The sequence below is a fragment of the Phaethon aethereus genome, assembly GCF_964289735.1.
Source record: "Phaethon aethereus genome assembly, chromosome: 6".
Classification (NCBI taxonomy): domain Eukaryota; kingdom Metazoa; phylum Chordata; class Aves; order Phaethontiformes; family Phaethontidae; genus Phaethon; species Phaethon aethereus.
This window is the reverse complement of record NC_138580.1, coordinates 10,249,317-10,267,213: the sequence shown is the minus strand read 5'-3', so window position 1 is coordinate 10,267,213 and position 17,897 is coordinate 10,249,317. Positions and strand designations below refer to the sequence as shown.

The window sequence follows — 17,897 nt, the reverse complement described above, 5'->3', positions numbered from 1 at the left end:
CCAAGGGGGAACTGTAAATTGTCAGTAGGTTTATATCCAAACATCTTCCATCTTTTTCATTGTTCCTAAATACTCTGAGGTAGCTCTTGCGTGTGAAAACTGTACGTATCACAGGCATGTTTCCCTCAAGCAATCTCTGTATTATGCAATAAAGGAAGCATTTTCTCCTCTGCGTCCCCTTTTATCTCTGCTTTACAAAAAGGTTCTTGAAGGCATTGTTGTAATTTTTGTTAAATGCTGTATAAATGAGAGGATTAAAGAAAGAATTGGAGTAGCCAAGCCAAAGGAAGATGCTTTTCCAGATGGGAGGGATGTTGCAGGAACAGAGAGGACTTATTAATTCTGTGATGAAGAAAGGGATCCAGCACAGTACAAAAACTCCAATTAAGATGCCAACCATCAGAGCTGCCTTTTTCTCTTTCCGTTCTCTCCATGTTTCTCCATCTGTCTGGAAAGTGATAGCTGCATGACGAGCTGTAAACACCATCTGTGGTTCATGCGAAGCTTCCTTCACCTTGAAACAAAAGCAAACATGGATGCTTACCAAGACAATTTGTTGGAGTGAAGTATTACTTTTAAATGACAGCACAACATCTGTGCACCTACCACAAAAGGCCCAAACTCCGTTCCTTCCATGCTAAGAAAATGCCCCAGAGTGCCAGAATTACCAGACTTCTCATTATGTTGGAAAAGCTGCAGAGTGTGACTGACAAACAAAGCTAAATAAAGAGTAACTGATGCCATGTGTGTTGTGGGCATTCTTTTTCAGCTTATTATATTGGATGCCTTGACACCTTAGTGGGAAATCAGGTCATTAAGGAAGGCTAACAAAGGGACGTGCCTTCTGCCTATCCCTAAACCAGACTCACCTACGCTGCGACATGACCTTTAGGGTTTCCCGGGCTCGAATCGTAAATGAATTTCATTCCATTGCATTAGATGGATGCTGCACCAGATGCCCGGTCGTTGACTACAAGATAAAGCTAATTTCTTCAGCCTAACCACCTGGACACAGAGCTCAAAATCCCATCCCTGGTGGGTGCCGGAGCTTGACGCTACCACTTGTTCTACAGAAGGGACAGAGCACACCCCAGAAAACTCAGCTAAATCTGCAGGAATATTTTTCCATCAGAACCTTTTTTTAATGAAAGATTATCAATTAATGGAAAGTTTTAAGAAATGTGTCTGATCTTTGGAAAATGCTGATATTCCATTACCCCCAAAAAATCATAAATGCCTGAAATAAAATTGAATACTTTGGAAATACTTCAGTGGAAAGTCAAATGTTCGTCAAGAAGAGTCCCTTATGAAAGACAGAACTCGGGTGCCGACTGCTCTTCCTTGACAGAGGCTATCTCACCACAGGCACTTCTCCCTCCTGGAGAGGGACAGAGCAGCATATTGCACCAGCTGCAGCCTGGTCACAGCGACAACATGGTATATGACACTGGGAGCATAAGGGAGCATAAGCATACATGAAATGATGTACCCTCCCTCAGGCACTCTGCCACCATTTTGAATTAGCTTATAAAATACTCTACTCTGGTAGTAATGAAAGACAAGCCTTGCTGGAGAAGCAGCATTTTCTGGTACTCGTTTTCTCTCTTCTGTCACCTGTTTCACTCAGATCTACTTGGTATTCTCACCAGTACTCCATTGCCAGAAAAACACCATTTCAATCAGCCTTCAGTTCAAATTCTGGCTTCAGCAGAAGTTACACAAGAGAGGGGAAACGTCGGCTACCCCAGGCCGCCGACAGTGCTTCTTGTCTCCTCTCTCACCAAGGGCGAGCCATTCATCTGTGCAGCGAGTACAGCCCAGTGCTCTGGGTGGCGGCGACACTGTGGCAAACAGGTTCTGGGCACAAGTTATTAATGTGCTTAGAGTCAAACCAGAAAACGATACTCCCTTGTCATTTTAATCTGAAGATTAAAGTATCTGCGAGTTTAAAGTTCTTCTAGGCACTACAGTTATGAAGACGGCACAATAAACTAAACAGTTTAAGGATGCAACCTGAGGCTCCAAAATTTGCCTAAGTGATAATTCACTGCAAGACTGACACCGCTCCAACAATGGCTTGTTGTTAAATTGGCTACATATTCCACATGCATGTGCCACCTTTGTGCAAGCTTTGTAATAGATGGAGGACCTCTATTTAATATGAGCACAGCAACTCGGAGAGGGAAGCACTGGCAATGGCTAAACAATCACTCTTCAAGATGGATATCCCTGTCTTCACCCTCAGACATGAGACATGGCTGCAGAATGCAAGAGCAGCAGATTATGGGTGCAGGCAAATAATGGAAGAAAATGAAAATCACATCTGTCCTGACAATTAAAATGGGACACCCCTCATGTAGCAAGGATCACACCACTTGTCTGCAGAAGGACTTGCTCTGCACATCCTTAATCACACTCTGCAAAAAGGGATGAATGTGTGACACGAGGACAAGCAACCCTGGAAGATTATGTCTTAGCCCTGAGGAATAGCTACCTAAGTAAGTACGCCTCCTGGGAAGAGCCACACAAAGGACTTTGTCACGAGCATCAGGCATAGTTTGGTACTATATTTAACCTTCAACTCTTCCTCAAAAGATAGAGCTTGCAGTGTGTCATCATCAAATCAGAGCCTTTTCTTTTTGGTACTTCAGGTTTTAGAAGGCTTGTGACTGAACTGTGGAATTTACTAGTAGCATCTCTTTTATCACTTAATTACATATTGTGAGAAAAAGGTATTTCATTTAGTTTGATAGAAGATACCACAGTCCTCAGGTGCTTTCCCTAATGAAGCATGCATTTACAGCCTGGTCAAGCTCCTACTGAAATCAGAGGAGTTTTCACAGACTCCACTGGTTGTTAGATCAGGGCTCTGAATACTAGACAGGAAGTGAAAATAGATCATGGTATTTTTTGTAAATTACAGGACAGCAGTTGTCTTCCTATATATATAATCTCTATTTTCTATGTTGTTGTAGCTGTTTTTTCAATTGTTTTTGATTAGTTCTGCCTGGGACTTCTGAATAATGTTATAATAACAGTAATAATAATAGAAGTGCAAATAGCACTGATGCTTTAGGAAAAATAATGGGATCTCTCACGGAACCTTCCATTAAGTAAGTAAACTGTGTAAATATCCCTGGAAGACTGCAGAGATTTCTCTTCAATTTTCCCTAAGAAATCCTTTGAAAAGAATACACAAAATGTTCTTGAAAAGGTGATTACTATCCCTGCTCAGCAAGGTCCTTCAAGCCTGTGCCTTCACCATGACTTACAGAAGCATTACGAAAGCTCAGCTTTCCGTGATCATCAGTGTCTAATGCTCACCTCATACGTTGTTTCCAGCTGACCAGCCGCCGCACGCTGTGAACGCCCCTCGCGCAGTTGGCTCTCCATCAGGCTCGCCCGCCAGGGCACTTGCCTCTCGGGCATTCCCAGCATGGGGTACCCTTCCACGCGCCAGCCCCCGGCGAGCACGCTGCCGCTTGGCAGACCCGAGGTCCACCGGCCAGCTGCTCCTGGCTTGTAGTAGTGCAACAGGGGCCAGACTTCACACCAGGCTTCTAGCGAGGCCCTGCGCTCAATGCTCCCCTGCTCAGTGCCCTCACAAATGCGTCTGCTCTGCGGTACTGTGCTCCCTCCCTGCCTGGTCACTATATACACCTACTGCAGGACTGCCAGCACCTTGTTCGTCAGGGGACAAGCCCGCTAGATTTTTAAAGTTAAACACAGATTTAATCTGAAGTGCTGTTCATATCAGAAAACATGTATCGCTGCAGATTGCAAAGCTGGGAAAGTACAACTTGTCATTATAATTTCATATTTTTTGATTTTTATTTCTCTCTATATGATTTGATGCAGACCTGACTCATCTCCCCGGCCTGGCTGGTGCAAGATTATCAGCCCCCAAGACTATGTTATCAAGGCTGTTTGTTATAAGCCAACCCACACAAAGTACATGGAAAGGAGACTAGTCTATTGTAGGCAAACGCTGTTGCGGTACACGGTGCTGGCGCAGGAACCCTGCTACAGGATTCCTCCCTAATGCAGGCATGGGGTAATCCACTGTAATTTGGCATTGTCTGAACATGAGCCCAGGCCAAGAAGATTATGTAGCTGCTTTCCAGCCTTGCCAGTTGTGGTCTTCCTGGACTAAACACAGCTCTGACTATACCAAATCTGCAGTTTCCAGTGCCCATCCCAGTGGCTTTGCTGGGCACCAATTTCTAACATAAGTCACAATACTTGACTGTTATCCCTGTACCATGTAGAACAAAGGACAAGCCCAATATCAAACTTTTCCCCCCCATTTTGGGCCTCCTGATGAGCACTAACGAACAGGCTGTAACAGCAGAAAAGGTGGTCACAGACTATAGACTAAAGCAATCCAGGAAGATGCCCCAGTTTATGCTGGGGACACCTCCCCTTATGTGAGCATCTCTGCACGGTGTTGCACGCTGTTCTCACTCGGGGGCTAGCAGCACACCATGCCTCGGGCGCAGATTTCATTCCCTCTGCTCCAAGAGCTGCGAGTCAGGAGCAGTGGGAAAAAAAGCTGGTATAAAAGGACTGCTACCCTGAGGCCAGAATTAGGTTCTGAATTTGTGAAATCATCTTTTTCCGGGACAACAGGCTCTGAGAAGTGCAGAGATGACCACTTTCCAGTGAGAATATCATAAAAAGTGTTAAATGAAGGCAAAGAGCTCTGAAGTACAAATTCTTCTACAGACACAAAGGAGTTCGGTTTTAGTTTCAGAATTCATTCTTCTGTATGTTGATCAGCAGTTACCAGTTCAATGCCACTTCTGTTATTCGTCTGTCCCCAATAAATTACTACTGCTGAATGGCTGTACGTTCCTAGAGCTGTATGTTCCCCAACTCCTGTGTTCCGAGCAGTGTTCTAAAAAACATGCCACCAAGATGAAATCCCTTGATTTAAAATGTTCCTTATAGCTTTAATGATTGTTATTACTGGTCCTTCCTGTTAGATACTGTGTATGTGTTTGTACTATTCCTCCCGGGTCTGCAATAACAGAACAACAGTAAAGATGATAAACATCAATCAAATTGGGCTTACTACCACAAATTCAGAGTTTTGCCTATTACAGTGTGATTCAGCAAAGATCATCAACTGCCTCAGTGCAGCTTTGGCACATTTCTTGCTCTTTGAACAAGAACACGAGAAACTGAAATGCACAATGAAGGATCAAAACATAGGAACGTCTACACTTTCTTGGATGCTCCACCAATATGACGTATAGTACATCTGACAGGGAAAAGAACACCTACTGTCTTTCACAGGATTTTCTCCTTCTATAAGCAGGAATAGCTCTGCAGTTCTTCCAGGAAATCATCAGCCACTCCACTTTGCTTCCTGCCTCATCTTTCTCCTATCTGACATCTGCTGCCACTCTGCTGGACAGTTGCACTTTGTTTTCTGACCCATCTCTTCTACCTGTACAGTCAAAGGCAGAAATAAGAAATAGATGGATTGCGACTCCTTCAGAGAAGGAAAATCTCTTTTCTCTCCCATATTGTCCTAACTGGTTACATGGGTTGGAGAGGCTGAATGGGCCAAGGTGCAGAACAACACTGCACCGCTTGAGCTCTGGGGCCTAATACTATCTAAGTAGTGGGAAGGACTCACACAAAAGGTTTGGATAAGGTAAGGTTTGGATCAGGCCTAATTACTCGTACACTATAGAAGGTACATTGAGGGGGGAGAAAGAAGAAAAAAAAGCAACAGAAAACCAACCATTAACACAACTTGATTCCTAACTCCTCGCATGGAAATGTAATCCTGAGCCTGCAAATTGCTACATGCCAGTAAAGGTGACATTCAGATTCTACCGTCCTTGTTCTTGCTCAGCAAAACCTATGCGACAAGTGACTTCATTGATTTAAAAGGGCACTTGCTAGTATTAACCAGCTACACTGCTGGGTATACCTCAGGCCATAAACCGCAGCCCTGGCACACCGTTCCCACTCAGCACTACCCGACAGCTAATTCAAGTGCAGCTCAGACATCTCTCCCAGCAGGGACGACCGCTGTTACTACTCGCCTCCAGCCTGGGAAGCACTGCCAGCCTCTGGCACCGGCTGCCGAAAGCCCCTCTAATGTCAGGTCAGCTATTGCAGGGCACACGAGTCAAGAACTGACGTAGATGCAGAGGGCCCTTCACACTCCGAGTAACAGTGACAAAAGAAAAATCTTGCAAGATGAGCATGACAGGTGAGCATTCTCAGAGAAGGAAGGGGTAAAGAAAGTAAAGGCAGAGAGACATTAGAGGAGAAAGAAATGGGAAATTAGAATGAGTTGATGGGCAAAACAAGGTAAGTGGAACAGAATTTGCCCCATCATCAGCGCTGACACCGATAGCCTAATGACCCCTGGATGTGGAGAAGCAAAGCTGGATCACTGCACCAAGTTTGCCACATACCTTGGCAATGTTATCTTTGTGTTTGCATGTTAAATAAAAAATGGGTTCTGCCAAAGGATCAGCAGTAATGTATCTGAAGATTCTTTGCCAGAATTCACTGGGGAACTGCTGCTTTTCCTGTGGACATGATGGATCCTGCTCCTATAAGCTGAAATGGCATCAGGATAAAACTTGGTGAATAAGTCTCAGTCTCTTAACTTAGAAAACTGAGAAGAAATGCATCCTGAATGCCAGCTCCCTTGATCCATGGGTTCATTTAATGTACACGTGTGCAGCTGGGCATCAGCTCTTCCTTTAGAGGACGAGTAAGGGTTTGCATGTGCATCACAAAAGTCTATTTAAGCCAGCACACGAAGCTGCTGGGACAGTGGGGAAGGCTGCCGCTATACACTGACTGCAGATTCAAGAATCGCTGTTTATAAAAGGAGAAGTCAGTATGTCAATCACTGCAAATAAAAGAAAGATGAAGAACTGCTGGCTTGAGCATTTGCTGGTATTGCAGTAACAGCTATACTGGCAACGTCTCCAAAATGGGTATTCAGCTCATGCTGACAGGAGCTCTTTTGTCAGTATAGCCTAAACCAGCTCCCAGACACTGCATCAGCATAAAGCACTTACCTGCCAGCCCAGCCGTGCCCACGCAAGGGCGTTTGCAGACAGAACTATGACAATTAGGAGCCAGACGTTTTTCATGTTAAAACTGACATACCAGCAACGTGTCCCTGTACAGGCTAAAATTTAAGCAGCAATTCCTCGGTGCATTTAGCTTCCCAGAATTTTAGATTCCAAACAAGTAGTCCTGTATGAGTATGTGTGTATGTAAAAGATAAAGCATGCAAAAACAGTACAAATACTCAGTTAGCTTTTGTGCTTGGAAAGCTTATACATTAACTCCAAGCAATATATTCATCGTACTTACAACAGCTTGGAAAGAAATTTGGTGCAAACCAGGGGATGAAAGCCGTAGGAAAAAAAAAATGCCACTAGAGGAGACATTCTCATCTTTTCTAACATGTTATGCTTTTGCATGTAAGACAGTTTCATAAATCAATTTATATTAAAAACATCTTCAAGACGTGATCCAAATCTGCAAATCTGACTGCGTATAATTGCCAGTGCTGTCATCTCTTGCTAGAATCAGGGGATACAACCTACAGGCTTTTCTTTGTGACCATAATAACATGTTTTGTACCATGATTCCAAGTCAAAGTTAGAGGGATTTAGCAGAGGAGTGAGGCTCTGCAGGATTAGCCCAAATTTAACAGAAATGTTCCACGCCTCTGCAGATACCTCTAACACCCACACAGCTTTTGTCATCAGGAAGGGACTGGACTTAGAAAGTACAACATGCAATCACAAAAACGTACTGTAAAGTACCATTTCCACACATAGAAGTGAGAGTAAGAGTATGTGACAAAGCAGAGAGAGTTTACACAGAGCACAACTGAGCACCTTCGTGACATGGCATGGGTGATGGCGTCGTCATGCAGAGAGCCTGATTTAATGGGACACAAGGGGCCAGCCCCAACGCTTCTGCAGGGACACAGCTTTCCTGTCAACTAGATGTACCCCCAAAATGAATAAGACCTCCCACATGACTAGGGCTTTGCAGGATTACAGGCAATGTTTGCGATAAGAAGGAGGAAGACGTGGTTTTTAAGACAGCTGGTAATTTTAAAATAGAAACAATTTATTGCTCATTGCTTCAATAATATGCAGTGAGCAGTATGTTCCCAGTATTCAAGGTAAAACAGCCCAAGCACATAAATAAGGTGTATAATTTGCTTATTAAAATCTATTCAGACACTGATAGATCCCACACAAAGTCATGCTTGTAGAGAAATGTACCTGCATTCACTCTGGACATGACCTAAGGATCTGTTTATGTCTTTGTTTACCCCATCAACACTGTAAAAAAATAAAAAAGAAAAAAACCCAAGGAATGGCAAATTCAGACTAAAGAGACAATTTTTAAATGGCTCTCCAGACTGTCAGTGAATGCACCTGCCACTTACTCTTATGGCACACTTAAGAAAAAAAAATAAAACTCTTCTCCAAGAGTGGTGCTTTTTGACTGGGTAATTACCACCCACGTCCGGTCTGTAGCAGAGCTAAACTCACACAAGAGCCCCAAGGCACGTCTCTGTCTTCTCACTGTGCCAAAACCACCAATGCAGGGGTGACGGCTGGGAGCAGATGAGAAGCAGGAGCGCAGGTGCCTGGGGGAGGCAGTGGGGGCTTTCTTCCCTGTCCCCAACCCTTACCTGGGCAGCCTCGGGCAGGGGCACCACCGTGTTCTTCCTGCAGCCCCTCAAGCTGAACTTGGACGCCTTGTAGATCTTCCAGTAGACAAAGAGCACCACGCAGAGGGGCAGGTAGAAAGCCCCGCCGGTGGAGACGATGGTGTAGGAAGGCTCCTGGCTGACCTGGCAGCGCTCCTGCTCAGGGCTGTAGGTCTCCCCCCAGCCGAAGAGGGGGGCGAGGGAGATGGCAGTGGAGAGGGCCCAGGTGAGAGCGATCATGACGTTGGAAATGCGGCGGCGGGTGTGCAGCGTGTACTCCAGGTGGCGGGTGATGGACCAGTAGCGGTCCAGGGCGATGGCGGTCACGTTCCAGATGTTGGCCGTGCAGCACAGCACGTCGAAGCAGACCCACACGAGGCACAGCTCCCGACCCAGCCGCCACCGCCGCCCAGCCGACAGCTCCTTCACCAAGCTCAGAGGCATCACCAGGGCCGCCACCAGCACATCTGACACCGCTGTGGAGGCCACGAGATTGTGGGGCACCCGGTGGAAAGCCTTCACTCGCAGGATGGTCGCCAGCACGAGCAGGTTCCAGAGGAAGGTGGCCACGGTCAGGAGCACCATCAGGGTCAGGACGAGGATGGTGAAGATGGAGAAGGGCTCCCAGCCCCTCCACGCACAGCCACCCACCAGTGCGGAGGAGGTGTTGGTGTCCATACTGGGCAACGAGGTATTGGTGCCCACGCTGGCCTGATACTGTCCCCGTGGGGTGCAGGGGCTCAGGGTCTCCGCCATACCCACGACCGGGGCTCGGCCCCTCACCACCCCTGCACACGAGCGCTCTCCCTCTTCCCAGCCCGCCCGCCCGCCCCGCACCCTCTCCAGCCCCGCTGCCGGGGAGCAGGAGCCCACACCGGGCCTCCCCTCAGCGGGCGGCCGCCCGCCATGTGCCGCCGCCTCAACGCAGCCCGCGCCCCCACGCCCCCGCCGGGCAGCCGCCCCCGCCCGCGCCCGCCGCTCCTCACGCCCATACCGGCCGGCAGCGGCGCCGACGAAGCGGCTCGCCGGGCCCGCGGCGAGGGGCAGGCACGGGGAGGGCGGCACCGCCGCTCCTGCCCCGCCCCAGCGGCCGCCTCGGGGGCGGTGGGAGCCCGTGTGCGGCGGTGGGAGCCCGCGCCGCCGTGGGGAGAGGCGGCGGCTTGTCCGCGCAGTACCCGTGGGGCGGCCGGACACCCCCGTCTCCCCACGACCCCCGTGACGCGGCGGGACACGCCCTTGTCCTCACAGACCCCATGAGGCGGCGGGACACCCCCTCCCCGCACGGCCCCGGCCCGCCATGTTCCCCTCAGCGCGCCCGCCGGAGCGCCGCCTCGCCTGCGGCAAGCGGCCCCGTCCCGCCGCAAGCTGCAAGGTTAGTGGCGGGGTTAGTGCTGAACATGCGTTATTTCCAGGCCGCTGCATTTAAATGGACACTTTTCCTTTTTTAAAAAAAACGAAACAACTCTGAAATTCTCTCAATTTTTTTTAAATGGCCGGGAACATCTCTTTACCTCTGTTTCGGGGCAGGTTATGGCACAGTTTCTTTACTAAGGGCATGTGCCCTGTCTCTGAAAACGCACCCTTCTCCTGGCCCTTTCCAGTAGCTACCGTCAAAAATCAAGATATTTCAAAAATTACTTTAAACCCGTTACACAACTTCTTTTAAAAAAGTCTGCAAGAGATGTCAACAGGGTGATAACACATAAAGGGGACACAGCGATGAGCTGTCACTTCCTGAGTAATAAATGGTGACAAGTAGTGTGGCAGGATCATATAGCAACCTGGGTATTATATTTAAGGTGTGTTTAAAGTATTATATTTAAGGTCTTTGGGAGCTATCCTTTATCCCAGGGTGCTTTTATTCGTGGGTCCTTTACAACCCATAACCAGCATTTCCAGCCCCTTCGTTTCCCCTTAGGACATTACCAGGACAATTTCAGTGGGAGTTACTGGACAAAACATGGCTTCTTTTCCCTTACCAGGTCATACAGTGCCATCAAGAGAACTCCAAAGGGGTTTGAAGTTGTCAAGGGTCAGAAAAGATCAAAGGAGGTCAGTGGTTTCCTTGCAAATAGCAGCACACCTGCAATCACAGATGTAAGGGGGCAAGGTTTGGGGACAGGAGGTTGCTTGGTCATTTTTGAGGTAGAGGAGTATTTTCTGTATCAGAATGGTCCCATCTAAATGAATGCTGCTCAACTGAATGTTCTTCACGGGCATTCACGCTCACTGAAGAGACGGCACCATCTGACAAAACACAAGCCTCTCACAGCACCGCTGTGCTACCCACAGCAAGCAGGGTCCAACTTGCCTTTCTCAAGTGGGCTCAACCTCAAGAGCTGGCACAATGAGGAAGTATTACAGAGGTGAAAGACAATGACTGTAGTCAGAATAACCAGGCTGTTTCGTTTGGTTAACTTTTGGATGCCACTTACACTCACCAGATGAACAAACAACAAATAAATCTTTTCCCAGGCTCATACAGACATGACTTTAGTTATTCTTTCCTATAGTAATTCTAACAAGTGCTCCAGTGCAAGCCAGCAGCAAAGAGAAAATTATCTGCATTACTTATCAGTTTTTATTACTAGAAGAGAAGGACTTCTGAGTGCTAAATGTCTTGCATTTTGCCACCTGAGCTTCCAATAAGCAAAGTCTGACAGAGCTTGTCAAGAAAAGTCTTTTCACAATACTGCTGCAAGTTAAGCCTAAAGCAGCAGCTGAAATAATTAGACACTGGTAAAAATTTGTCAGGATTAGCAGACAGCACGTGACTGCTTCACAAGCAGCTTCGCGTGCCTTGCCTTTATATCGCTCCTTTCTAATTTGTGTCTTGTTTTGTTAGTTAATGCCGCTTTTAAAAAGCCAGCTGAAGAATTACTGAACAACAGTTTATTCATTTAAAAGGCACACAGACCTAAAAGCAGTCAGGGAGACAAGCAGACAAAAAGGCCCTTTAACTTCTAAATGTTTTGAACAATTGTCAGTCCAATTCTGTGAACTTAATAAAGGAATAAAAGAATTTTGTCACAATTTAAATAACTCCACTATTAAATAAAGACTGCAAACAAACAAACAAAACTCAGACTAACTGCAATAGCTTGGAGCTTTGTGGGCTGAGATGTCTGCGGGGTGCAAAACACAAAAAGGTACAAAATAGTAATTTGCTTGTAAGTCTAAGAGTAGAAATACTTACATCTTCCTTTGTAACTGTTCTCACTTTTCTCTGGTGACCCAAGAATCACTGAGAAAAGGACTTATGACAGAGTTGAGGAACTGCAAAACATATTTCTACCTTACCAAACACCGCCTGCAAAGCTTACTCTTCTAGCTGCCAACATTGAAATGAATCTCCTCAGACTCATGTCTTGTCATAATTTTTTTTTTTTCTGTCAGTCTGAAAGTTCTTAACTTAGCTTAAGCTTCCCTGCATCCGTATAATTCCTGTCCAAGCTGTACAGTTGTGCTAAAGAAGCATCTGTCTTCACCAGACAGCAGCTACCCAGGCCAGATTCCTTATAGCTCTCTGTTTTCAAGCACTTTCAAGGACAGCATGCTGCTTAGGAACAGCTGTGGAGGATGATGATTCATCCAGATGATAACAGAATTTTAACTCATTATTAAAGGTGATACTGTATTTTTATAGCAAATATAGATTTAAATATAGCAAAAAATTTAAATGTAGTTTACATTTTTTGGAAGTTTCTTTTACCTGCTAGAGATAGAAGCAGATTATTTTTAGGCCATTATAAAGGGACTACACGGAACTTGGCTGTTTTGACTCTTCCATTTTTTGTTTTAGATACACAAGACCTATGAGAGCTTCTAATTTCTACGGAAAAATGAAGTTGCTTTATGATTTTTTTTTCAGATGCTGTCTTCTCTGCTAGCTTTTTAATAGAAAACCATCCTCCTTTATAACCATTTTTCAGAAAATTCAGTTATATAAATCCTGCAATTAAGGTGATAAATATCTAGAAAGATCTTCAGCTCTTGAGAAAAAGAGGAAAAATAAATCCTCAAAAGCCCTTTGACAGCTGGTTCCATATTTTTATGATTGAAAACATGATGGAGAATTTCGATGTCACATAAATGCTAGCTAGTATTGATTTTATTAATAATAATGACCAAATATTTGACAGAATAATTTCCATTCAAATATCAGTTTTATGTAACCTATGAGCATGTGAGCCACTAAACCCAAGGTTTTGAAGCAGCAGGGGTAGTCAGCAAAGATCTGTATACCTCCATGAATTAGGTTTGCCAGAGCTGTCTGCATGTGTGTTAACAGATGAGCCCTAGCACAGCTAACGCAAACACATGAATCCAAAGGGGATTATAGAGTAGCAGATTTGCTAACATTAGGCTTTCCTCCTGTTAGAGCAGCCACATGAGAAAACCCCTAAATTGTAATCTATAATTAAATCTAATTTGCTTGACCTTCACTATTGGTTTCTGCTACCACCAATAATCTTGAGGAAGAGCGAGATTTTTTATTTTTTTAATTATTATTTTGACTATGTACAAGACCTGGGCTTCCCACTTGTGGATTTTAATATTTTTAAGTGTCAGATTCAAAGTTATTTAGGAGCGCACATCCATTGATTTCTATTTTAATTGGTGTCTGAGAAAGTTGCGGTGGCCAAATGACTTTGATTCTCATTCTAGCTCACTTCAAACCTGCACAGCAATGTTTTCACATTTGTTTTAACTTTGGTAGAGATGGCCTTCTTTCCCTGGATGAAGTGTTCACAAAACATTCCTCATATGGGCCACATATTACTACTAATTAACTCCACTGCCATTATAATGTGGAGTGAACATACAGTAAAGCAAGGCCTTTGTATCAATCTATCATGAGTACAAGTCTGGAGTGCATCACAGAATATATTCCAGACTTGTGTGCGTGGTTTATTTCTCTGTGCAATACTTTTGAATAGACAAGTTTCATACCCATACCCAAAGAAAGAATTATTTGAATCAGTTTAATGATTAAAACCTGTATACCTTATTGATTACTTTGCACCTGAAATATTGACTAACCTTATTTACAAATAATACCTTGCTGAATTTATGTAGAAAGTGGGACAAAAATTATGGAGCTTTTACATAAAGTTATAGTAGCAGATACTTGCAAAGCACCAGAAAAAGATTCATAAAGTTTTGCAATGAAGTGGAAAACACAATGTTTACATAATCATTTAACACTTCATACGGTTTTGTTACCGGTCATCTGCAGCTAGGGCTTAGTAGAAGTTAAGGATTCTTTTGCTAGTATTAAAGAATTACCTCTTTTAGTACTACAAGCCATTTAGCTAACTTTTCTTCTGCCACGATTCAGACAGGAACGTAAAGATATCAGTGAATATAATTTGTACAGAAAAATGGAGTTGTTTCATGATTACTTTTTTTTTTAAGCAACATCATTTTATAGTTACATTTATATCCTCAAATTGTGTTTTGTAGGTATTACTGTTACTATGTACCTTCATAAATCCATTCTTAGGTTTCCTAACGACGAGAGAAGGATGCCGGGCAGAACTTACCTGCACTCAAGTCTGTTTTCCCTTCCCATACAGAAACGGTTTTATTAATTAGATGATGTGAGACAATATATCAAGAACACATATCCAGAGCTCATAAGGAAGACTCAGTAGCTCCTACAAATTCACATGGTCTGTCAATCCCTGTGACAGAACATCTAGTTTTAATTATTCAGAGTAACAAATTTAATATTCCTGTGATTGTCAACATTCATAGGGGATTGCCATCACTCATAGAGGAGCCCAGAAAGCCTTGCACAGCTAAACGTCTTCAGATGACAGCCAAAATAGAGAGAAGCACTTGGAAGAAGTTTTGGAGCTGTCCTACAAGATTTTGCAGGGCCTGTGATTTTCTTCTTTTTAATTCTGGCCAAGGGGGAAAAAATAGTAGATGGTTACGTTTTTCAGTGTTGTATCTTACAATAGTGTTTGGGAAGACAGACTGCTATTGTAGAGTATGCTCAGATATTTTTTTGAAAAGTGGATTCAGTTCTTAAGTTGGATGACACCAATATAACAGTGAATGTGTGTCTAGACAGCACCCCAATTTTCCATTTGTCTTCCATTCTCTTAATGGCATCCTTCCTCTACCTCTTCTCACAACTCTGTATGAAAAGTTTATCATGGGGGCTAAGAGAAGGAAGAAAAGGTAATCTCTTCACCACATGGCTGTGCAATAAAGAGGTTTGACACAAGCAACATTAGAGTATTTATGACTTCCATGCAAGCCAGCAAATTTTTTAGAAGCAAAGAGCATGCCAGTTCAAGAGGCTGGCTTCTTACTGTCATGGCTCAACGTCTTCTATAAATCTCGAGCAAACAAAAGTATTGGAAACAGTTGCATGAATTCTCCTGTCAAGCCAAGCATCTAAATCTTGAGGAAATGAAGCAAAAGTCAAGAGCAGACACAGATTTTATTCTGCATGCCTAGCCAGTCAATTCTAGGCCTCTTTCAGCATTGTTATTTTAGCTTGGAAAAACAAACCAACCAACCAACCCACCTTTTAGAGGCTAATAATTGGCTCTCTTCTAGTTGTTAGGTTTTTAGAGCTCTGTAAAATCCCTTGTAAGTTTTGGGGGGTTGAAGTAACTGGACAGCTATCTCCTAAATAAACTAAAAACACAAGTTGCAGACCTTTGCTGTATCCTGCCAGTACCCTGTCTTTCGTCACAGTGGGAAGGAATTGGAGACCTCTACTCAAATGTTGGTTTGTTGTTCTTTTTTTTTAAATCATAGTCCTTTTCACCCTTCCTGTGAGAGCCTGCTTCCCCTGAGCCTTAGATTACTGTCTTGAAAGCAAATCATTAGTGTCTCTAAAGCTTTGGTAACTTACTTAAATTGAGTTATCAACTCATACATGAAACAAAAAGGCTAATTACTGCCAAAATATAAATATACTTCGTTACAGAAGACCTAAGTAGTTAATGTCTTACCCAGTTCTCAAGTATTCTCACTCTACACAGTCAATAAACATGCCAGCTACCTGTGACATTCACCTTGAAAAATTTGACGGCAACACTATCTGACTAGTCTTGTGCTCTTGTATAACTCGGCAGTGTTAGGGCTTAGGAAACTCCTATCATGACAAGATTTTTCATGATTATGTGCAGTAGCTTGGCAATGGAATTCTCCTTTACAGGCCTGTTGCAAGAACTGTCAAAAAAATCTTCCAGTTCAAGCAGGACAGTTTTGATCACCCCCTTAAATGGTTTAAAGAGTCCAATTTCTTTGTCAAGGTTCTCAGAGAAAGAAGGCAATTTCTCAAGGCACACAGTATCAGTCCCCAAACTATCAGTCACTGTTATGAGACAAGCCTTGAGAGTCTGATGGCTGAGGTCTATTAACTGCTCACAAGATTGATAACAGGGTTAAGCTGCAAAGGAAATGTTAGATTTCCAATCAGTTTGACAATCTTCTAAACTTCTTGCAATACCGTAGTAGAATAGATGGGGCATGATGCACACAGGTATTTCATCAGAAACTATTTTTCATTTATGATTCCATAAACAAAGAGAAAGGTAACTGCATCTGCACAAGCCAGGAAGCTGAAGCCCTTCTCTTTCCATACCCACTTAGTCTCATCTCAGTAATTTACCTTGTGCTTAATCAGGAAATTACAGTATGAAATAGCAGACGATGTAGTGACTTCAGACTGTGCAGCCATTATACACCTATAATGTTTAAGTAACAGTGTTAACTTGTTTTATTTTTAGGGTAAGCTAGTACTACCCTACAGCAATACCATCTAATCAGTTCATCTCCTAGATGAGATTATTTCAAGGATTTCTTTGTATTAGGGTATATAAGAAAACGCAAACCAAAGATACCAGGGAGTTGTGTGCAGACTCATGCCAAACCCCTATTTTTCAGTTGTCCTTGTCCTTGACTTTAGAATTTAGGTGGAGCTGGAGGTTGTCTAGCTGCTGTGACGGCAGTCAGCCTTCTGTTCCCAGAACATGAGACAGGAGAAAAAGCTGTTCTCTGTGAAGCAGGTTTTTGCCTAGAGAAGTGGCAAGAATTCTGATGCGCTTTTAAGCCCAACGTGTTCTGGCCGTGCAGCACATGGTCAGGCAGGTGGTCACTGACTGTGCCTGGCGCCTCTGCTTTGTTCCTGTTCCAAACGAATACCCTACACTACTTCATTCTCACTGCCTGTGCCCACATCACCACGCTCTGATCTTTTCGGTGGTTTACTGCAGCTTTGCTTACATCTCTTTCAAAGTAATTAATTTTGCAGTTCATCTAATGAGCCCCTCAGACAATTTCACTATACTGTACATTAATTCCTAGACTGTAACTGTATAGCTTGCAGGTGTAGACAGAACCGTTCAACTGTATGATGCTGTAGATCTGGGAAAGAATTCTTAAAATGTGCTATTAGTAAACAGATGTGGGAACTATTTTGGTATCTTGTTCTTTATAAATACATAAGCAAACTCAGAATCCAAAATTACAACTCAATGAGCCAGGCATCACGTACTTAGTATTGCTTACCCTTCAGAGCAGATTTTGCTTTTTCATTGCAACCCTAGAAGCATGAGATTCAAATCCTACTTACAAAATTAATTTAATATTTTGACATATCAGAAGTTCTTAATATTTCACCAATGTTAATCAAGAGTCTTGAAAAGTCCATTAAGGCTGAAAGTCAGCTGTTTCACAAAAAAGGGGAAAAAAAGGCAACATTCTCAGTTCAGAATGGTGGAAGCTCTAGCAACAGAATGGTGATACTATTTTCCAGAAAAAATGATCTGGTTTCTCCAAGGGTGAAGTAGTTTGTCAGTGTTTTTCTGCAAAACTTCAATGCACATATCATAGTTTTACATATGACATTCTACTTTAAAAGACCTAAGGAATAACAGTCCCTATATTGGAATAGCTATGTATGCTTTTGTATCCATAATTGGTCCTGGGTTACATATTAGATGTAAATTAAAAGCTGTTTTACTGTAATCACACCAGGCCCAGATTTCTGGGTTCTGTGACATTTTAGTCCTTCCCTGCATTGATAGATGTACATTTTTGAAATACTATTGCCCACCACCATTGTAGCCTCATAGGAATAGTTATCTACTTCTACAATGGCAGAGATATGAAAATAATATATGTAATATAGTTACTCTACTTTTGCCCA

General features: G+C 43.6%; 1 protein-coding gene across 1 annotated transcript; it reads right to left on the bottom strand.

Moving 5' to 3' along the window:
* Positions 1-37: 37 nt before the first annotated feature.
* LOC309406343 (5-hydroxytryptamine receptor 5A-like) lies at positions 38-9,475 on the bottom strand (the record flags this gene model as incomplete). The annotated part of the gene is made up of 2 exons (XM_082001478.1): positions 38-514; positions 8,702-9,475. 2 exons carry the CDS (start codon positions 9,473-9,475, stop codon positions 182-184), a joined length of 1,107 nt encoding a protein of 368 aa, XP_081857604.1. The 3' UTR covers positions 38-181.
* Between the last annotated feature and the right edge of the window lie 8,422 nt (positions 9,476-17,897).